The sequence below is a fragment of the Rhinopithecus roxellana genome, chromosome 11 (assembly GCF_007565055.1).
Source record: "Rhinopithecus roxellana isolate Shanxi Qingling chromosome 11, ASM756505v1, whole genome shotgun sequence".
In the NCBI taxonomy this organism is placed as follows: Eukaryota; Metazoa; Chordata; class Mammalia; order Primates; family Cercopithecidae; genus Rhinopithecus; species Rhinopithecus roxellana.
The window spans coordinates 132,317,304-132,340,249 of NC_044559.1; the positions used below are offsets into that span (position 1 = coordinate 132,317,304).

At 40.7% G+C, this 22,946-nt stretch overlaps 1 protein-coding gene across 1 annotated transcript in view; it reads left to right on the forward strand.

Moving 5' to 3' along the window:
- CFAP70 (cilia and flagella associated protein 70) overlaps positions 1–22,946 on the forward strand; it is a 110,384-nt gene that overhangs the window by 49,636 nt on the left and 37,802 nt on the right. Inside the window, exons 13-19 of the mRNA XM_030940829.1 lie at positions 159–223; positions 717–907; positions 2,619–2,750; positions 6,763–6,888; positions 8,453–8,586; positions 8,712–8,827; positions 9,023–9,244. Coding sequence (XP_030796689.1) covers positions 159–223; positions 717–907; positions 2,619–2,750; positions 6,763–6,888; positions 8,453–8,586; positions 8,712–8,827; positions 9,023–9,244 — 986 coding nt within the window. The remainder of the gene's footprint in view (positions 1–158; positions 224–716; positions 908–2,618; positions 2,751–6,762; positions 6,889–8,452; positions 8,587–8,711; positions 8,828–9,022; positions 9,245–22,946) is intronic.

The window sequence follows — 22,946 nt, forward strand, 5'->3', positions numbered from 1 at the left end:
GTTTTACATTATAAAATAGCACAGTGCCCAAGTGCAGTGGGGGAAGAGACCTCAGATCTCCCCAACCCAGACACTTTGAGGGTAAGATATAAGAAAATATACATCTGTAGATAATAAAATGTTTTTTGTTTTTTATTTTTATTCTTTCCTGATAACAGGGTCAAGGAAATGATTCCTCCAAGGCCGCCTCTTACCCGTCGGACAGGAGGAGCTCAGAAGGCAAGTGCCAAAGCCAAGATGAAACGATAAGTAATAAGATATTGAGTGCATGCACTTGATAATTGCATGGACTCTTTCATATGTCTTCCAGAAGGGGTGAAAACTTGTTTGAAGCCTTACGTATTTTCATTGCTGGTTCCATTTGTGATCAATGGCATATAGCATACAGTGTTTAATCTTTGGCTAGTAGTCTCTAAGCTGGGAAGAAAAGGGCATTTTACATTTAAAGTATTACTGGGTGTGGTGGCACGCACCTGTAGTCTCAGCTACTAGGGAGGCTGAGGCAGGAGGGTCGCTTGAGGCCAGGAGTTCAAGGGGGAAGTCCCTTGATCATACCACTGCACTCCAGCCTGGGTGACACAGCGAGACTTTGTCTCTAAAAGAAACAAACAAACAAAGTATCATGGGACATAAAACCAAATTCAGTTTTAGACTTCCAATCCATGCTCTTGACCTCTCTGAGGTGTCTACCAGATGTTTTGTGTTTTCTTAGGCAGTGAGTGACTACCACATACAGATCAAGAATATTTCTAGAGCCATTCTAGATGAGTACTACAGAATGTTTGGAAAACAGGTGGCCAAACTGGAGAGTGATATGGATAGTGAAACCTTGGAGGAGCAGAAGTGCCAGCTCAGCTATGAACTTAATTGCTCTGGAAAATACTTTGCTTTCAAAGAACAACTCAAGGTAAAACATTCACTTGTTTAATTACTCCATGGGTTTTTATGGAGCAACTTCTCCACATACTCAGTTCACATTTTCTCCTCTGATTATGTTCAGCTATATTCTTACCTTTCTTGGTTGGGGCAAAGAGCTAAGTTCTCTATGATAGAGTGTCAGGAGAAGCTCCATTCCTGCAGTCTTGGAATAAATTATTACATATATCCTGAATGAGAGCTTTTAAGAAACTAATTATTCTCTTGAGGCTGGGCCAGATTTTGGACCAGATTTCATTGTCACTATAGGAGGCAGAAACTCTGTCTGGTACTGACTCCATAATTAATTCTTCTTGCTTCCCATTCAAATCTCTCTAAAAAAATTAATTTTAGTTTTAAAATTGAAGACGAGACAGTTATCAGAAAGGAGGCCTTAATCATTAGGACTACAGTAGCATGTCTTGAGTTAGGATACATTTAATTACTGGCATTACATTTTACTTTTTAAAATTCAAAATGTATAAACAAAAACAAAAAACTCCAAATCTTTCCCTAATTTATAGAATCACTAAGATTTGAGAAATAGTTAACTTAATAATCATTTATTGAATAATAATGGCTAACATTTATTACATGTTTGCTGTTTTCCAGGCATATTTATCAATGCTTCATATTTTACTAATTTAATCCTTATAACAATCCTATAAAGTAGGTGTTGCTCATTTTATAGATGGGAAAATGCAACATTAGTTGGCTAAGGAATTTGTCCAAAGTCACAGAGATAGTAAAGATCAATGTTGGAATTTAAATTCAGGCAGTCTGGCTCCAGAACTCACATTCTTAACTGCTACACTACAGTGCCTTTGTACACACATTTACTATGTGTCCTGCACTGTACTAAACAGATATAAAGAAAGAACACGGAAGTCATAGAGCGAAAAGCAACAAATGTTCATGGAAGCAAGAGGGTATTCTCAGCAGGTGGTGTACTCATGTCTCAGTTTGACTTTTGTGACCTTGAAATGTGACTTTATCTCTCTGTGCCTTAGTTTCTTTACCTAGCAACAAGGATGAGGTTAATATTATCACATAGGGTCGTTATGAGAATTAAATAATATAATGCATGGATTATAAAACCTGGCAATAATGTTACGTTAGTGGGGAAAAAAGAAGAAGCTGTCCTGGCTATAGCAACATGCTGTGTTTATATTTGTACAGCATTTTGAGCTTCTATACTTGTTATCTTTCTTTGGCTTCTCAATCATCTTCTAAAGTAAAATAATAATACCGGAACTACATATCCTCTTAACAAATAGAAAGCTGAGGTACCAAAGTATAAAATAATTTATGAAATTGTACAGTGGCAGCATTAGAACCAGAATTCCATTCTCTGGATTCTCAGCCCAGCCCTTTCTCCCTTTCCCCTTTGAACCATATAGTCACCATGAGAGACATAATGCCTAAACCTAATGCTCAGATTTTCTTCAGCTTTATGATTCTCTTCATATAGTATGAGCTTTGCGTTGCTTCAATTAGTGATGATGGTGACGTTAAGGAAAGAAGAAATCATACAGAGTATGTTGATTGGGGGAAATTTGGAGAGCCAATACCACCCACCAAGGGAGAAATCAATCGCCTTCTGAAATTTTGATCAGCTTTAGACCAGAAAGCCCTAGAGAGACCCGTGATATCAGCATAGTGCTGGACTGTATTATCAGATGGGTGATCTATATGTCTTGCAGCATGCTGTGGTAAAGATTGTGAGAGAGAAATACTTGAAGACAACATCATTTGAAAGTCAGGAGGAATTGCAGACGTTTATCAGTGAGCTCTATGTGTTCTTAGTAGATCAGATGCATGTAGCCCTAAACCAGGTAAGTGTCAAGAACTGAGAGCACTTTCTTTTCTCTGTAGAGCATCAGAGTCTTCTATGAATGATTCCTTCCTTTGTTTATTCAACAAATATTTATTGAAGTGTCTACTCTGTGCTAGGCACTGAAAACACAAGGATGAGTAAGAAACTGCCTAAGCCTAATTCGTTTAAGACTAATTTGGGAAAAAAACAAGGAGATATGCTCTTTCAATTTCCTAGAAAAATAAATTTCACAACTTTAAAAAATGTGATGGAATTGTCAAAAACAGATAAAATAGGTTGCATAAATTGTGAAATGAAAATTACCATTCTTTTTATTCTGTGAACAGGTACAATTCTTAATTTTTTATTGAAGATCATAAAAACAAGAAAAATTATGAGTTTTCAGATATTATACCCAAATGACAGTGACACTTCAAACATGGCTTTTCTGTTTGACTGGTGGTCTGCTGTCCCACCTACTTTTCTGTTTATATTTGTAAGTCTTGCATCTTGCCTTAATTTGCTTATTTTTGTATGTATTCAGGGGTAGTTTATTTGAAACCAGTGACAAAGTTGGAGTCTTTTTGTCCCCTGGTAGTGTCTAACCATCTGTGCCTCCTCAAATTCTTTATTCTATTTGCTTTTTCCTTCCTTGTTTTTCTTCTCTACCACCATCACCTCTTATTTCACTTTGTTCTGTCTTCCTGGAGGAGGTAGGACAGGAGTGTCCAGCATCAAAGGATTAAGAGAACAGTCCTGCCTTGGGCATGGATGATTTGATTTGAAAAGCAATTGAGAGTAGAGCTTGAGAAAAAGAAGTTTTGACTTTTTCCTCACTAGTCGTTGGGAGCAATACATTGAATTTTACACTGAGGTATAATATGATTGGGTTTACATTTGCTAAAACACTCTGATAGCACTATGGGGGATGAGTTAGAGGTGACAAAACTGTGAGATTAGTTGATTATTGCATAATAAGGAGGAAAAAGTTTAAGTTAAGTTTCAATGGATAATTGATGCCATTCAGTACTTCTTGGTTGATACTAAAAAGAAAAGAAAAACATTAACCAGGACATGGAAAGCAATTATGAGTAAATTTGGTGGGAGGCAGATGGTACTGAATTCACTTTTGAACATAGGCTCTAGTGGGGTTTTGCCCAAGATAGAGATCTGAGCTAGAGATGAGATTTGGGGAGCCATGATATATAGATGCTATGGTCATAAATGAGCTGCCTGAGAAAAACATAAGAGAGAAGACAGCTGGCAGTAGAACCCTAGGAAATAACATTTAAGGAATGAATGAAAAATTGAAGGAGACAAGTGGGATTGTTAAAGAGGCAAAGAGCCAGAGACAATGGTGTCACAGAAGCCAAAGGAAAATAATTTTAAAGAAAAGTGGTCAACATTGTCAAAAAATCCTAGGAATTCAAGAAAAACAAATCTGAAGTCTTCTCTGGATTTGACAATAAGGAAGTTATTGTTAACCTTTACATAGCAGTATTATTGGGCTAATGGGGGGATTCAAATTATGATGAATTGAGGAGTAAATGAGCAATCAAGAAACAGATGAATATAAATTCAAGTTGGATGATGAAGGAAAAAAGTGGAAAAGTAGTAGCTAGAAGTTATAGGGATTTTCTTCCCTCCCTCCCTCCCTCCCTCCCTCCCTCCCTCCCTTCCTTCCCTCCCTCCCTCCCTCCTTCCTTCCTTCCTTCCTTTCTTCCTTCCTTCCTTCCTCGCTCCCTCCCTCCCTCCCTCCCTCCCTCTCTCTCCCTTTCTCCCTTTCTCGCCCAGGCTAGAGTGCAGCAGTGCAATTGTGGCTCACTATAGCCTCAACTTTCCAAGCTCAAGCAATCCTGCCACCTCAGCCCTTCAAGTAGCTGGGACTATAGGTGCACACCACGCCTAGCTAATTTTTCTATTTTTTTGTAGAGATGGGGTTTCACCATGTTGCCCAGGCTGGTCTTGAACTCTTGGACCCAAGCGATCCACCAGCCATGGCCTTCCAAAGTGCTGGGATTATAGGCATGAGCCACCCGCTCCTGGCCTGGGATTTTCTTTTTAAGATGAAAAAGACTTGAGCACATGCACAGGTTTGGGAAAAAGTCAGCAGAGTGGGAGAAGCTGAAAATTGAGGAAAGAGAGGAGAATATTGATGACAGGCTCAGGGTATACACCTGGGAAAGGACCAAGACTTTAAATGGAAGGATTAACTTTGAAACAGAGAAGGCTGCAATACCTCTTTCTCTGAGACTGAAAAGAAAGTGATACAATAGATCCAGAAATAAATAATTTAGCTAGGGAGTGTAATAGTTGAGGGATTTCTTACTTAATGATTTCTATTATCTCTGTGAAGTAAGGTCTTTACTGAAAGTGAAGGGGATGAGGATTGAATGAAAAACTTGAAGAAAGAAGAAAACTTAGATACTGCATAGCATTATGGAATATGCTGCTAAGCAAAGACAAATACATAGATTACTAAGGGTATTAAAGGTCACCAGCTAAGACTGAATGCCACAAGAGTTTGTGGCAGCTTAGATACCAGTCTCTGTGTCTATGCAGTTTTCCTTAGGACCAGTTAGCTGCTCTTGTCTTAGAATGAAGAAGTCAGATTGTATGATTGTTTTAATTTGTATGATTGTTTTAATTTAATTTAATTTCAGGACAAATGCAGGAGAGGGACAAGGATGCCTGAGATGAAAGTATGCTGGTGAGAGAGTAGCCTGAGTGGGTAATCATGAGGTTCAGACTGATCCATTTGGGAAGTGATGAGCTTATTGGAACTGAAGGAAATAAAGTCAGCAGTTTTCAGTGCACTAAGTAACAAAAAGGTGGAAGACAAGACATGGAATGTTGGATCTGGGAGTGGGATATTAGAGTATTCTGTTTTGGGTGCAGAAGTGCATTGCTGCAGGGATTTGGGGCTCAAGATAATCAAAACTAAAAAGAACAGGACAAAAGCATTAATCAGTGGTCAGAAACTCTCTTTGGCCAATCTCAAATTTGGCTTTACTGTCCACATTTCTTAGCAATTGTCCTTATTAAAGTCACTGATGTCATTTTGACTTCTAATTAAATAATTTTGTGGACTCTTTCTTGACCATAGCTTCTGACTCAGGAGATTCCTAATTACACCAGACCTGCTCTCCCAATCTGTGTGTGTAGGATATATTCTTTTTCTGGTTTTCCTCCTACCTTTTTGTTTCCTTTGAAGGATCTATCAGTCTATATTTCTTACTAAAACTATAGATTTGTCTTCTAAAGCTTTACCCTTAATCTCCTGTTTTCTTCACATTTAAAGACCCTAGCCAGGGCTTGCCAACCTTTTTCATGTCATGATGCAAAAAAATGATAATATTTGTCATATACACTAGAGAAAATGAAGGAAGCTGTTTGAGGTCAGAGGTGACCTGCATAGGGACTATGAATGCCCTGAGGGTTGAGGTAGTTATTTCTGCCCTAAACAATTTTTACTTACTTCCATGAGTTCAGACTGTTGGTATTCAGATACCTGAGCTTCTCTTTCACCCTTGACATTTCTCTCCTGGTTCACTCTTATTCTTTTTTTTTTTTTTTTTTTTTTTTTGAGAAGGAGTCTCGCTCTGTCACCCAGGCTGGAGTGCAGTGGCCAGATCTCAGCTCACTGCAAACTCCGCCTCCCGGGTTTACGCCATTCTCCTGCCTTAGCCTCCCGAGTAGCTGGGACTACAGGCGCCTGCCACCTCGCCCGGCTAGTTTTTTGTATTTTTTTTAGTAGAGACGGGGTTTCACCGTGTTAGCCAGGATGGTCTCGATCTCCTGACCTCGTGATCCGCCCGCCTCGGCCTCCCAAAGTGCTGGGATTACAGGCTTGAGCCACCGCGCCCGGCCCACTCTTATTCTTTTACTTGTTTGGCAAGACTGTCATTATAGACGTCAATCAGTATCATTTTAGATGTCATGACTGGATCTCATATTGGATTTATGCTTATGAAATCTCTCTACTTGTAATTGTTTCATTTTTGTCTACCTAACATCTTGACGTTGACAAGACCATGCCAGATGATGTCCAAGGCACTATTGCAACCATTTTTACAAGCAGTGAACAGCTTCGACTCTTTGCATTTGAAGCAGAAGTCAATGAGAACTTTGAGATGGCAGCAGCATATTATAAAGAGGTAATTAAACATCTTCCCAGTGATTGCTACTATTATTTGTGAAATATGGGCATAATAAATAGTCATTTTTGATTGTTTAAAATCCAACTTGATGGGTGAAAGTGTAGACACATAGAACAATAAAATAGAGTCCAAAAATAGGCTCCCACAAATAAGGTCATTCAACTTTTGACAAATGTAAAAGAAATTCAGTGGAGAAAGGATAGTCTTTTCAGTAAATAGTGTTAGAACAATTGCAAAAAATAAAATAAACCTCAACCTTAAACATTTTACAAAAATCAACTCCAAATGGAACATATATCTAAATGTAAAACGTAAAACTATAATACTTTTAGAAGAAACATAGGACAGAATCTTGACCTGGAATCAGGAAGAGTTCTTAGACATGACACCGAAACATGATTGATCAAAGAAAAATGTGATAAAATGGGTCAGGCGCGGTGGCTCAAGCCTGTAATCCCAGCACTTTGGGAGGCCGAGACAGGCGGATCGCGAGGTCAGGAGATCGAGACCATCCTGGCTAACACGGTGAAACCCCGTCTCTACTAAAAATACAAAAAACTAGCCGGGCGAGGTGGCGGCGCCTGTAGTCCCAGCTACTCGGGAGGCTGAGGCAGGAGAATGGCGTGAACCCGGGAGGCGGAGCTTGCAGTGAGCTGAGATCCGGCCACTGCACTCCAGCCTGGGCGACAGAGCAAGACTCCGTCTCAAAAAAAAAAAAAAAAAAAAAAAAAGAAAAATGTGATAAAATGGAATTTCATCAAAGTTGAAAACATTTGCTCTATGGAGGTCATAAGAGAAAGAAAAGAAGAAGTACAGATTAGGAGAAAATATTTATAAAACATATGTATCACAAAGGATTTGTATCCAGAATATAAAGCACTCTCAAAACTCAAAAATATTTGTACATAAGCATTCGTATGAGTACCTATTTTTAGTTATTTTGGCTATATACTTATGAATGAAATTGCTGGGACATACAGTAATTCTGTGTTTAACTTTTTGAGAATTTTGAGGCATTTCACTGGGATTTTTATAGGGATTGCCTTGTATCTGCAGCTTGCTTTGGATAGGATTGGCATCTTAACAATATTAAGTCATCCAATCCATGAACATGGAATGTCTTTACATTTATTTATGTCTTTTTAAATTTCTTTAAGCAATTTTTATAGTTTTCACTTATCGTGAAGTGCATTTTTCAGATTTGTAGATAAACTTATATTTGCCATCTGAAGATTACTGCAGAAATTATTATATATGGTTGATATACAATACAATGAATCTTTAGGCTCCCAAGGTGAGTTTAAAGTGACCAGAATACTGACACTAGGAATAAATAGCTTGATGATTCAAATTTTTAATTATATTAATACTTTTTTCAACCACCTACTAAAGGCCAGAACAGTGATTGCACTAGGCATTTGAGATTCAGTGATAAGCAAAAAAGAAGTCACAATCTCTGCTTTCATAGAACTTACAGTATTTGTCGTGTTTACCATGTGATGGTGTATGCATAAAAATAGGACATAGTATCACAAATAATCTTGGCTCTCCTGATGCTTAGAGATTGGTCCGTGAGCCCCAGAATCTGGATCACTGGTTGGACTATGGTGCCTTCTGCCTCCTAACTGAAGACAACATCAAAGCACAAGAGTGTTTTCGGAAAGCCCTTTCCCTCAACCAGAGTCATATCCACAGGTATAGGTGGAAAGGAGATGAGGAATCAGTGGGAAGGAACAGATAAGTTTCTACATGAAATTGTCTTAGTTCCATAAATGTGACATGGGACCATGTTGTTAATCATGTTGGTAATCTTTTCTCAGCTTGTTGCTGTGTGGTGTCCTGGCTGTCCTGTTGGAGAACTATGAGCAAGCAGAAATTTTCTTTGAGGATGCTACTTGCTTGGAACCAACTAATGTTGTAGCCTGGACTTTACTTGGTAGATATTTTCCTGTAATCTGAATGTGTTTTCTCCCCATTATAAGATTCTCCCTTTTTCCTTTCTCTTCTTCAATGGCTCATCATGTAGTTCTTAAACTTTGGTAAAATATGGGAAAAATAAGTGAAATACAATTCTTTAGTATATGATAGTGGGGAAATAGTCATATTTATTTAAACATTTTTCTTTCCCCAGGTTTGTACTATGAAATTCAAAACAATGATATTCGAATGGAAATGGCATTTCATGAGGCCTCCAAACAGCTTCAGGCACAGATGCTTCAGGCACAAGTAACAAAGCAAAAGAGCACTGGTGTTGTAGAAGACATTGAGGAAAGAGGGAAGAGAGAATCTAGTTTAGGCCCTTGGGGAATCACAAATGGTTCTGCAACAGCAATCAAGGTGGAAGCCCCAGCAGGTAGGGCCAGGGAATAGAGGCGATGAGTGGCTATCAGAAAAATTACTGCCAGGTGTGGTGGCTCACACCTGTAGTCCTAGCAACCTGGGAGGCTAAGATGGGAGGATCACTTGAACCCAGGAGTTCAAGGTTGCAGTGAGCTGTGATCATGCCACTGCACTCTAACTTGAGTGACCGAGATCCCATCTCTAAAACAAAATTTAAAAAATAAAAAGAAAAGTACTGGCCTTAAGAACAGAAGCTGGCACATGGTAGGCACTCTGTAAATATTTGTTAAATGAATGAATACATGGAGTTTGAGTTATTTCAGGGATACCAGGAAAAACTCTTAACTTCTAAATATTTCCTCATTCATATGATTAGTGGTCTGAAGCTTCTACTGTTGAGATTCAATTGTTTTAATCTTAGAGAATTTACTGTCTTTAAAAGGAGTACCATTCTAACAGAGTAAATTCCCCCCCCCTCACTTTTCTCTCTACCTCATGAAGTCCCTCTCTTATGATTCTCAAATGTATTTATTTATGTACTCCCTTTCCCCCACTGTTCTGTGATTCTCTTTTCCTCCACTTTAGGATATCAGTCATTCTAATGTGTGGTATGTGTGTTTTTGTTTGTGTGTTCCTTGCATGAGTGCATTATTATTTTGTGTGCCTACATTTTTTAACAGTTTGAGGTGTAATTGACATTTCAAAAACTGCACATATTTAATATGTACAATTTGATAAATTTTGACATATGGGCACAGTCAAGAAAACATCACCACAATCAACATAGTGAACATATTCATTGTCCCTGAAACTTTCCTCATGCCCAGTTGTGGGCATCTCTTTCTCCTGCTCCCATTTCCAGACAACTACTGATCTGCTTTCTATTATCATAGATAAGTTTGCATTTTCTAGAATTTTTGAATTCTAGAAAACACCTGGAATTTTCTAGAATTTCCAGAATTAAATAGAATCACACAGTATGTACTCTTTTTTATCTAAGCATAATTACTTTGAGATTTAAACATGTTGTTGCTTATATCAATATTTCATACCTTTTTATTGCTAAGTAGTATTCCATTGTATGGATATACCACAATTAGTTCATCCATTCACCTGTTGATAGATATCTGTGTTGTTTTTAGTTGGGAACTATTAAAATAAAAGTACTATGGACATTGATCTACAAGTCTTTTTTTTTTTTTTTTTTTTTTGAGATGGAGTCTTGCTCTGTCACCCAGGCTGGAGTGCTGTGGTGCAATCTTGGCTCACTGCAACCTCTGCCTCCCAGGTTCAACCAATCCTCCTGCCTCAGCCTCCCAAGTCGCTGGAACTACAGATATGTGCCACCACACCTGGCTCATTTTGTGTTTTTAGTAGAGACAGGGTTTCACCATGTTGCCCAGGCTGGCCTCAAACGCCTAACCTCAGGCGATCTGCCTGCCTTGGCCTCCCTAAGTGCTGGGATTATAGGCGCGAGCCACCACGCCCAGCCTCTTGTTATTTTTAATATGGATTTTGTTAGTAATTATTTACCCCATTCAACTTGCATTTTGTTTATTTGCATCCTCTGCCTTTTTCTCTTGATAAGTCTTGACAAAGTCCTAACATAATCTTTTCAAAGAACCAGCTTTTGGTTTTGTTACTCTTCTCTATATATGTTCTTTAAACATTGATTTATGCTTCTAAAGTTTAAATGTTTCTCTTTATTTTTTTGAGTTTGAAATGTTGCTCTTTTTCAGTTTATGTTCATCATCTTTATGTAATCATATCAATTTTTTGTTGTAAAATCAGTTCTATTAGCCTGGATTTAATGTAAAATAGAGCCTGAGTCAAGAATTTAATGCTAATACTTTAATTAGAAGATTTCATTTCAGTACAGGCAGAGTGAAGAAAAAATGGTATGAGAGGCAACAAAGGCTATGAACCAATATAAGGTGACATCTTATGTGTACATTAGCCATTTCATTATGATAAACTGCGAAGAATGCAGCTGGTTGCTTTGCAGGTAAACTTGCTTAGTCTTGTGGGACATCTCCAAGCATTCAGGCTATACAGGGAAACCATGACTCTGAATAATATGGGAAGGAAGAAGGAAGGAGAATCTGTTCTTTTGTCTCTTCTCTTCCGTTGGTCAAAATTAATCAACTGTGGAGTTAATTGCACCCATACTTCCAAGTTTTATAGTCTAGTCCTTTTGGTACCTGCTTGGGAAGTCATATGCCATACCCTAAAGTGTAGAATTTTGTCCCATCCAGAAGTGGTGGGAAGAGCCAGGAACTCAGATTATGTGACTGGTTGAACTAACTGTCCAACCAAGGGGTCAGGGAGGGCCTGGCTCTCTTTGGTGAGGAAATCAGTAGCTCCTAGGTAGTAGGCCTCCATGAACCCAAGTGCTGGCAGTCAGCCTTATCAGCAGGACTGTGACTGGGCCTCTCATAGAGAAGCAGTTGCCAAAGTGCCTGATACAGAGCATGTACCTGAGGGTCCAGAAGACTATGGCATTGACAGAACCTGAGATATATTAGACAGGTAAGACACATCAGTATCAATGTTTATATTATGATTTCTATAAACATACTATTCTCTGCTGAGCCACTTTCTGTATTTTTTTGTTCTTTTATAGCTTTATTTTTCCAAGAACTAATAATTGCCTAATTTATTCAGAAAACTTAGTGTTCTGTGTTCCTTTTGCCTTTTTCCCCACATACTTCAAAAGTATTGTCAAGTGCCCATCATTATTTTTGATATGTTTGGCCAGGCACGGTGGCTCACACCTATAATCCCAGCACTTTGGGAGGCCAAGGCTGGTGGATCACCTGAGGTTAGGGGTTCAAGACCAGCTTGGCTGTTTGGCGAAACCCATCTCTACTAAAAAAACAAAAATTAGCTGGGTGTAGTGGCGGGCACCTGTAGTCCCAGCAACTCAGGAGGCTGAGGCAGGAGAATCACTTGAACCCGGGAGGTGGAGGTTACAGTGAGCTGAGATTGTACCACTACACTCCAGCCTGGGTAACAGAGCAAGACTCTGTCTCAAAAAAATAGATAGATAGATAGATAGATAGATAGATAGATAGATAGATAGATAGATAGAGATATGTTAAAATGCATCAGTCCATTTTTCCCCACTAGAGATACTTCTTCCTCCAAAGCCTTCTGTCTTCCTTCTTCAGTTCTCAGTGCTTACCCTCTAGGCCTGATGGGTAACTCTTGTCCTGGGACGTTCCTTTGCTGTGATTCTGAAAATCTCCTTTAACTTCAAGATGCATTGTTTCTTGGATTCTGTGCCTTCCTCTTTCATACTTTGCTTCCTCATTTTGGTGGAGCACATCCTCCAGTAGCTTCCTAAGAAAAGTACTTGAGTAATAAACATATTGAGGCCATGCATGTATAAAATAAGTTTATTCTACAATACACATTAATAAATAGTAAAATAGAAAAACATATTTGCCTCTATCACCTAGGATTAACAATATTTTCCTACATAATCAAAGGATCTTTTATTCATACACATAAAAATGTAGTCATGTGCCACATAACGTTTCAGTCAATGATGAATCATGTGTGTGACAGTGGTCCCGTGATATTATAATACTGTATTTTTACTGTACCTTTTCTATGTTTAGATACACAAATACTTACCATTGTATTATAGTTGCCTCCAGTATTCAGTACAGTAACAGCCTGTACAGGTTTGTAGTGTAGGAGCAATAGGCTCTGAAATTCCCATTTCATCACTTTTATTATAGTTTACTGTTCTCTGATTAAATTCTTTTTTTTTTTTTTTTTTTTTTTTGAGACGGAGTCTCGCTCTGTCGCCCAGGCTGGAGTGCAGTGGCCGGATCTCAGCTCACTGCAAGCTCCGCCTCCCGGGTTTACGCCATTCTCCTGCCTCAGCCTCCCGAGTAGCTGGGACTACAGGCGCCCGCCACCTCACCCGGCTAGTTTTTTGTATTTTTTAGTAGAGACGGGGTTTCACTGTGTTCGCCAGGGTGGTCTCGATCTTCTGACCTCGTGATCCGCCCATCTCGGCCTCCCAAAGTGCTGGGATTACAGGGTTGAGCCACCGCGACCAGCCTAAATTCTTAATCTGACCTTTATCTTCTTGATCACAGTGACTATTGTTGGGAACAGGCCTCCAAATCAGGCCATAAACTGGCCCCAAAACTGGCCATAAACAAAATCTCTGCAGCACTGTGAAATGTTTGTGATGGCCATGACATCCCACCCTGAAGGCTGTGGGTTTACCAGAATGAGGGCAAGGAACACCTGGCCCACCCAAGGCGGAAAACCACTTAAGGCATTTTTAAACTACGAACAATAGCATGAGTGATCTGTGCCTTAAGGACATGTTTCTGCTGCAGATAACTAGCCAGAGCCCATGCCTTTATTTCCCCTAAGGCATACTTTTAGTGAATGCATAATCTATAGAAACAATGCTTATCACTGGCTTGCTGTCAATATATATGTGGGTAAAACTCTGTTCAAGGCTGTCAACTCTGAAGGCTGTCAGCCTGAATTTCCCACTCCATACTCTATATTTCTGTGTGTGTGTCTTTAATTCGTCTAGTGCTGCTGGGTTAGGGTCTCCACAACCAAGCTGGCCTTGGCAACTGTAAAGTTTGTGTCCCCACCTCCTGTGGCACTATTTATATTTTCTCTCCTTTTTATTTGTTTTGGTTCATATTGTCAGGTATCCTTGTGTGTCTGGTTATTTTTAAATCATATATAGGACACTCCGTTGGTAAACTAATTCAGTTTGAGGGATCAAGAGGATTTGAAGATGACTTATAATTCCTGTGAAGGCCTATTTCAGTTTCCTCCTTTAGAGTGTAGCTCTTTGGTGTCTCAACTCAAATTCCTTTTGGTGGTCATTGTCTACCAGTGTCTACCATACACATCCTTGAGAGTCAATCAAAAGTAAAGTGGAGCCTGCCAGACTCCCAGTCTCACCCTTGAGACTCATATACCCCTGCAAGAAAATATAGTTTCAGGCCGGGCACAGTGGCTCATGCCTGTAATCCCAGCACTTTCGGAGGCTGAGATGGGTGGATCACCTGAGGTCAGGAGTTCGATACCAGACTGGCCAACAGGGGGAAACCCCATCTCTACTAAAAATATAAAAACTAGCCAGGCATGGTGGTGGGCGCCTGTAATCCCAGATACTTGGGAGTCTGAGGCAGGAGAATTGCTTGAACCCAGGAGATGGAGGTTACAGTAAGCCAACACAGTGTCACTGCACTCCAGCCTCAGCAACAGAGTGAGACTCCATCTCAAAAAGAAAAAAAAAGTATAGTTTCAAATGATGAGCTGAAACCCTGGGTTTCTGCATTTCCTAGATTTGAGCTTAGGGAGTCTATCTGGTTAGCTCTCTGGTACATTCAAGCATGTTTTTAAAACATATATTTTGTTCACCTTTTCTGGTTGCCCTCAGTGGGAAATTGGTCTGAATGACCCAGTCAATAATTGCCACAAGCGGAAGTCCTTCCCATCTACTTTTCTATCCTTCAAAGGTTTTTTGATATTTCTTGTAGTTGATTTTTCCTCTTCTGTTTTCTTCATCTTTGTAGTTTTATACATTTTAAATTCTCATTTTAGTGAGATTTTTGAAATAAGAATAAGGAAATATATATATGTAACCTATCTACCCTGTTTAACCGGAAGTCTTCATCTTCTTCATCTAGACTCATAGCCCATGTCCAACACATTCTTCTGTTGGTAATTCAAAATAGCCCAATCTCTTGCCTGCGTTCATTTAACCTAATGTCGTATTTCTCTACTTCCATATATCACTAATGGAGCAATGTACATGTGCTCCATTTAATTTGTCTCAGTTTCTTATATATCTTATTTACCTATCTCTTGTAATTTAGTTTCCATTCTATCAGCAGAAGTCATATTTATAAGACTAATGTTCTATTTGCAGTAATGGAAGCAGCATGAAGTGGTGTGGCAAACTCTCTTACAAGGTGCAAGTATAAAATATTTTTTAAAACAGTAATTTGAAAGTGGGCCATCTGGTCTCTGTCATAAGTAATCAACTCTGCTATGGTAATGTGAAAGCAGTCATAGATAATGCATTTAAAAATGGATGTGATTGTGTCCCAAAACAACTTTTTTTTATACATGTAGGTGGCAGGCCAGATATGGCCCATAGGCTATAGTTTGCAGCTCTGTCTTAACAGGAACCACTAAAAAACAAACCACAATTAGATATTGTTTCACTTGTCCGTGTGAGGAGATCACCAAACAGGCTTTGTGTGAGAAACATGGCTGTTTGTTTCACCTGGTTGCAAGTGGGCTGAGTCCGAAAAAGGAGTCAGCAAAGGGTGGTGGGATTATCATTGGTTCTTACAGGTTTTGGGTTAGGTAGTGAAGTTAAGAGCAATGTTTTGGGGGCGGGGTGGATCTCACAAAGTACATTCTCAAGGGTAGGGAGAATTATAAAGAACCCTCTTAAGAGTAGGGGAGATTACAAAATACATTGATCAGTTAGGGTGGGGCAGAAACAAATCACAATGGTGGAATGTCATCAGTTAAGGCTATTTTCACTTCTGTGGATCTTCAGTTGCTTCAGGCCATCTGGATGTATACATGCAGGTCACTGGGGGTATGATGGATTAGCTTGGGCTCAGAGGCCCGACATTCCTGTCTTCTTATATTAATAAGAAAAAACAAAATAGTGGTGAAGTGTTGGGGCAGGGAACATTTTTGGGGGTGGTATGGAGAGATAATGGGCGATGTTTCTCAGGGCTGCTTTGAGCGGGATTAGGGACGGCGTGAGAACCTACAGTGGGAGAGATTCAACTGAAGATTTTGAGGTTAAGGAGTGATATTGTGGGGTTGTTAGAAGGAGCATTTGTCATATAGAATTATTGGTGATGGCCTGGATGCGGTTTTTGTATGAATTGAAAAACTAAACAAAAGACAAGGTCCGAATAAGGAGAAAAACAGGTATTAAAGGACTGAGAATTCGGAGTACCCAGGACATCTAATTACAGAGTGTCAAAGGGGGTTCAATGTAATTATTTGCTTGGTTGGTGAGTTTTTGGGCTCTATCCTTGAGTTGTTTGTTTGTTTGTTTGTTTAATGTTGTCATATACCAGGCCAGATTGATTTAGGTAAAAACAACACTCTTCATTTAAAAATATACAGAGTCCTCTTTTTTTAGCAGTAAGTAAGTCGAGGCCTCAATGATTTTGGATGAAAGAGAAATGCAAAGCCAGCAATTGTTTGTTAAAGGATTAGAAACGGCTAGGAGAGAGTAACTGAGATTGATAGTGTGGTGAAGATAGCTGGGGAGAGGTAGATGGTGGCATAAGAACAGGAATGAGAATAAGGGTAAGTATAAAAGTAAAGAATAGCCGGGCACTGGTGGCTCATGCCTGTAATCCCAGCACTCTAGGAGGCTGAGGCAGGCGAATCACGAGGTCAGGAGATCGAGACCATCCTGGCTAACACGGTGAAACCCCGTCTCTACTAAAAATACAAAAAATTAGCTGGGCATGGTGGTGGGCGCCTGTAGTCCCAGCTACTCAGGAGGCTGAGGCAGGAGAATGGTGTGAACCTGGGAGGCGGAGCTTGCAGCGAGCCAAGATTGGGCCATTGCACTCCAGCCTGGGTGACAGAGTGAGAGTGCATCTCAAAAAAAAAAAAAAAAAAAAAAAAAAAAGTAAAGAATAGGACTTCATCAGGGTGAAAGTATTGGAGTGTACTTTGTTACTGAAGATCTTCTATCCACTTAAAGAGAGACTTAAGGGTGGCAGTTTGAGGTAAAACCAGGGGCCACTAAATACCAAGAGCCTGAGAAACTGCTTGGGTGATTTGACTAATAAAGGCCAGTCCATTATCGGACTGTATAGAGGTGGGAAGGCCAAACCAAGGAATTATGTCTGACAGAAGGGAAGAAATGACCACGATGGCCTTCTCAGACCCTGTGGGAAAGGCCTCTACCTATCCAGTGAAAGTGTCTACCCAGACCAAGTATTTTAGTTTCCTGACTCTGGGCATGTGAGTAGAACCAATTTGCCCATCCCAGGCAGGGGCAAATCCCCGAGCTTGATGTGTAGGGAAGGGAGGGGGCCTGAATAATCCCTGAGGAGTAGTAGAATAGCAGATGGAACACTGAGAAGTGATTTCCTTGAGGACAGATTTCCACGATGGAAAGGAAATGAGAGGTTCTAAGAGGCAGGCTACCAGCTTGTAACCTACATGGAAGAGGTTATGAAATGATGACAGAATAGAATGGAAGGAGATATTTTCCTTGGCCCAAGAACCATTTGCCTTGTATGGGAAGAGATAGGTGGAAGTTTCAGCAGGGGAGTAGGTGGGAGTGGCTGGATGAGAAGGAGAAAAACTGCCATGAGGGATAGAAGTTGGAACACTAGCTGCTTTTTTAGCTACCTTATCAGCATAAGCGTTGCCCTGAGAGATGGGATCTGATGCCTTTTGATGGCCCTTGCTGTGTATGGACCTTTGGAAGTAAAGCAGCCTGGAGAAGAGTTTTTATTAAAGAGGCATTAATGATGGAGGACCCTTGCGAAGTGAGGAAACCTTTCAGCTCATAAAACAGCATGGTGGTGCAGGATATGGGGTCAGTATAAATATTGACGCGTAGTCCTTTTACAAGAGTGGGGCCCCGAATTAAGGCAATGAGTTTGGCTTGTTGAGAGGTAGTGGAGGGGCATAGAGCAGTAGCCTCAATGGTAGATGTGGAAGATACTATAGCATAGCCTGCCTTTGCTGGTGTGTGGCGATTAGGCCTGGTGGAACTGCCATCAATAAACCAAGTGTGATCAGGTAAGGAACAGGAAAGAAGGAAATATGGGGAAATGGAGTCAATGCCAGGTGGATCAGTGTCCCGACCTGCAGGACAGTCGAACGGGCCCTGGAAGGGGGAGTGGGAATGGAGGAGATAAGAAAACACGAGAAATGGAGACAAGACAAATAGCCTGATCAAGTCTCGTTTATTGAATGTAGGGTCATGCCTTATATAGGCTGGCAGGGGAAGAGGTTGGGCCAGGGCGGTGCCGGGGGCCCGGGTCTTCTCAAATTACAATCGCGCATGCGCCGTGGGTTTGTACTTTTCCCAGGCGCGGGATCGCGCCTGTGCCCTAGGCTGCATATCTTCCTGGGCAGGAAAATGTTTGCGCACGCGCGGGAAAGGTTGGCGCGCGTGGGAACAGTTTAGGCGCGCACGGGAAAAACTTAAGCGCGCGCGGGAAAAGCTTTGGGTGCGCGCGGGAACAGTTTAGGCGCGCACGGGAAGGGTTTGTAATAAAGAACCTGGAAATGTGCCGTCTTGTCTCCACTTTGCGGAGATCAAGCAACAGAGGTCGGCTAATTCCGGGCCTCGTGGCTCCGGACAGGTCCCCCTTTTTTATATATAATTACGGCTAGAAGATTGTCCCTCGGGAACTGCACCTGTCTTAGGTTGGAGTAATGCATCTCATCACTGGTACCCGTCATGGGATTAGGCAGTAGCTTATGACGGCCCTCCTGTCTTAGGTTAGTGAGAGATGACACTCTCTTACCCGTCATTGGCTGTCCAGTTCAGCGCATAGGGAAGGTGGTCATAATGGGTGTGAGTATGAACCACCGCGATCTTCTTGTTCTAGGCGATGATAATGGACCTGTATAGGCTTCGCTTGGATAGCCTCGACTTGTTGCTTAATGAATATCATGAGCTTATTGAAGACCAAAGGTCCTACAGAGAGTAAGAGCAATAGGCAAAGCCGGGGGCCCAGGAATGGCATAAGATAGGGAAGGAGTCCATGGAACCCAGTCCAAAACGGGTTATCAGTTATTTCTTTTCGTCGTTTTTCTAGGTCTTCTTGTAGACGCCTGATTTTATCACTGACGATCCTGGATTTGTTGGCATAGAAACAGCACTTCTCCTGTAAAGCCAAGCAGATGCCTCCCTGTTTTGCAGTTAGTAAATCTAGGCCTCTTCTATTTTGGAGCACTACTTCTGCCAGAGAATCTACCTGATCTTGTAAATCTTGTATAGTACTCGAAATGGCTGCATATCTGAGATCAGTTGGCGAGACAATTTGGTGTATTGAGTAACAGAAACCCCTAGGCCTGTAGCCCCAGTTGCTACGGCAGCAGTTATGCCTAATCCTGCAAGTAAGGGGATAAACCCCTAGGCCTGTAGCCCCAGTTGCTACGGCAGCAGTTATGCCTAATCCTGCAAGTAAGGGGATACATTGTATTGCCCTTTTGTTTCTTCCTAAAAAGTGATCTATAGCTGGGATAGGCACAGGTTCATCTCCAGGGATAATGTCTATGTCTGGCAAAAGTGTGGCTAAGTCACAGCGTCCTGTCCAGTTAGTAGGTAAATAGGTATAAGCCCTATTATTGCCACATATAAAAACTGAGCTGTTTGGGGCACACAACAATTGGGAAATATTTACTATGGTGGAACAATTATTGAACTCATTGAATCCTACATCGAGGTCGTAAATGTTATTAAGGGGAGGGGAATAGATGCAAGAGGAACTAGGAAATTCTAAAGGCTGTACTTTAAGGGGAGGAATTATGGTGCAAGGGGTATTAGATGTATAATTTAAGGCATTGCTGGGTATAGCAAGAGGAACGGGATCTCCTGATTGCAGACACAGCCAGCAGTCATTAGCCAGACTAGAGTTGGAATTGTTAAGCAGGTTATGAGTAGCCGTGAGGAGGGCAAAGGTCTGGGCATCAACTTTCTCTTTCCCTTGGGCTTTGGGCAAGGCCAAGGGGTGGTAGTGAATTTCCGGGTACAGGGACCTTTGCAACTCTTCAAGTTTTTTGTATACCCTAATTTCTCGGACCTTGTCTTGTGGTCCTCCTCCGTCAGAGATATGAAGAGGGGGGTGAATATTCCAGCAGACAGGCTGTCCTACAGTTCCAGTACAGCCAGCTGATATAAGGTTATTGGTATTTCCTACAACTGTAGGGACACTACTGGCCCCTATAGTAGGGGTTCCAGATCTTGTTAAGATAGCAGTATAGTATGTTTTACCGCCAGAGGTACATTCTAAATAAGTAGTGTAGCAGGAACTATGCATAGCAGTCTCAAATGTGTCACAAGGGCAGGTTGTGGTATCCCCTCCGCTAAATATTCTTGGGGTTGACACACACCTCCACTTAAGGGAGTCACTAGGCAGGTATGCTGTGTAAGCGGAGCAGGACACAGCTGAGATGTACGTATTTGGAAGGGAGGTCACATATCCCCCCAAACAATCACAGGGCTTACCGTATCGTTGTCGTATATATTTACGGGCCTCATGGGGATTACCAAAGCCGGCATATACCTGGAGTGCTTGGCAAATCAGCACCATGGTCCAGAGGGGCTTGTAGTTGAAGTTCATCTCTGCAATAGAGGAAAAGAGTACTCTCAGGGAGAAAATTACTCCCTGGATTGGTTATTGTTAGGTGCCTGTCTTACCAGTCGCTCTGGTAGCCATCTGGCTGCATCATGAGTTTGAGAAAAAACGCAAACTGAGCCTCTTCCCCAGATTAACACTGGGTCTGGACCATGCCATGTGTTGTCTAAGGGGTCTTTCCACTTAACCATGGCAAATTGTTTTTTGGACTCGGAATGCCAAAATCGATCGGCTGCTGATCTGTTCAGGTTATCCAAATTTAAAAAATTTAAAATAAAAAGTGTGTGATTAAGGATATTTCTAGGGGTGTCCTTAGTAGGGTACCATTCTCCCTTTTTTATTTTGTCAATGGTGGTTTTTAAGGATAGGTGTGCTCTTTCAACTATTCCTTGTCCTTGAGGGTTATATGGAATTCCAGTAATGTGTTTTATTTGTAATTTAAGACAAAAGTCTCGAAAGGCTTTGGATATATAGCCAGGACCATTGTCTGTTTTTAGTTGTTTAGGCTTTCCAACTATGGAAAAACAGTGTAGTAAATGAGCTATAACATGTTTGGTAGCTTCTCCTGTTTGTAAGGTGGCTAGTATAAATCCACTAAATGTATCTATACATACATGGATGTATTTTAAGTTACCGAATTCTGAATAATGAGTGACATCCATTTGCCAGATCATGTTGGGAACTAGTCCTCCTGGGTTAATTCCTAAATGAGGGACTGGTAGGTGTGTTACACAGGTCTCACATTGTTTGACTATTTGTCTTGCTTGTTCTCTAGTTATTTTAAACATTAGTCTTAGAGTTTGAGCATTAAGATGATGTAAGGCATGAGTGGCTTGTGCTTGGATTAGGTTTGTATTTGTAGCTATGGCTACCATCTTGGTTGCCATATCAGCCAGTTGATTGCCCTGGGATAGAGGTCCTGGTAATCCTGAATGAGCTCTAATGTGTCCAAGAAAGCAGGGTGTTGTTCTATTATGTATTAATTGTTGGCATTGTAAAAATAACTCGGCTATATGTGACACATGCTTAATTTGTGCTACTGTCTCAAGTAGAGGTATTGAGTGAACTAAGTATGCACTGTTGGTATAAATATTAAGAGCCTGATTAGGGAAGGCTGACAGCACTGCGATTAGGGCCTGCAATTCTACTAGCTGAGCCGAAGTATGGCTGGTTTTGAATTTAACAGTGGTGTCAGCAAAGGTATATGCAGCAGTTCCTGTGGATGACCCATCAGTGAATACTAATAAGGCATTGTCTGAAGGTGTTTTACTGGTGACATGAGGGAAGACAAAAGCATGTAGCTTACAAAATTGGATAAGCTTATTTGGCGGGTAATGGTTATCTAAGTTACTGGCATAAGAGGCGCAAGCAATCGGCCACGTTTCAGTGTTTTGCATTAGCCAATGGATTTGTGGCTTAGAATAAGGTTGTATGATCGTAGAGGGTTCAATTCCAAAATATTTTTTGCTATTGTCTCTACCTAAGATGATTAAATCTGCTATGGCATCATAATAGGGGAGTAATACCTTTTTGGGTGATGAAGGCACGTGGACCAAACATAATAGGGTTATTTTGCCAGAATAAACCAGTAGATGTCAGTGTTGTGTTAAAGATTAAAAAGATTAATGGCTGTGAATAGTCTATGTTAGTAACAAATTGTTCAGCAATGGCTGCCTCTACGTTATTAAGTGATAAAAGAGCTTCTTTTGATAACGACCTAAGGGACTTAGGGTTGGGGTCACCTCTCAGGGTGTCGAATAAAGGTTTTAAGTATCCTGTGGTGAGTTTTAAGTAGGGTCGAAGCCAATTTATGTCTCCAAGGAGCTTTTGGAAATCATTGAGGGTTTGTAACTTATCTTTACGGATAACGGCTTTTTGATTTGTAATTTTAGGCCCATTTATTTGAAAACCTAAATATGTATAAGGGTCTTGTAGTTGTATTTTTTCTGGAGCTATTTGTAACCCCGCTGTGGTTAGTTCCTGTTTGAGTTGAGCAAAACACTGTAAGACTTGTTCTCCTACTTGTCCTGCTATAAGAATGTCATCCATATAGTGTATAATATACATTTGTTTCCATGTCTCTCTAACTGAGTGTATGGCTGTAGCCACATATTTTTGACACAAGGTGGGACTGTTGGCCATACCTTGAGGTAACACTTTCCACTGGTATCGCTTCATTGGTTCTTTGAAATTTATAGATGGTAAGCTAAAGGCGAATCGTTTTTGGTCAGTAGGATGAAGGGGAATTGTAAAAAAGCAATCTTTAAGGTCTATGATAATTTTAAAATATCCTTGAGGGATTGCTACCGGAGAGGGTAGCCCTGGCTGTAAGGCACCCATAAGGACCAT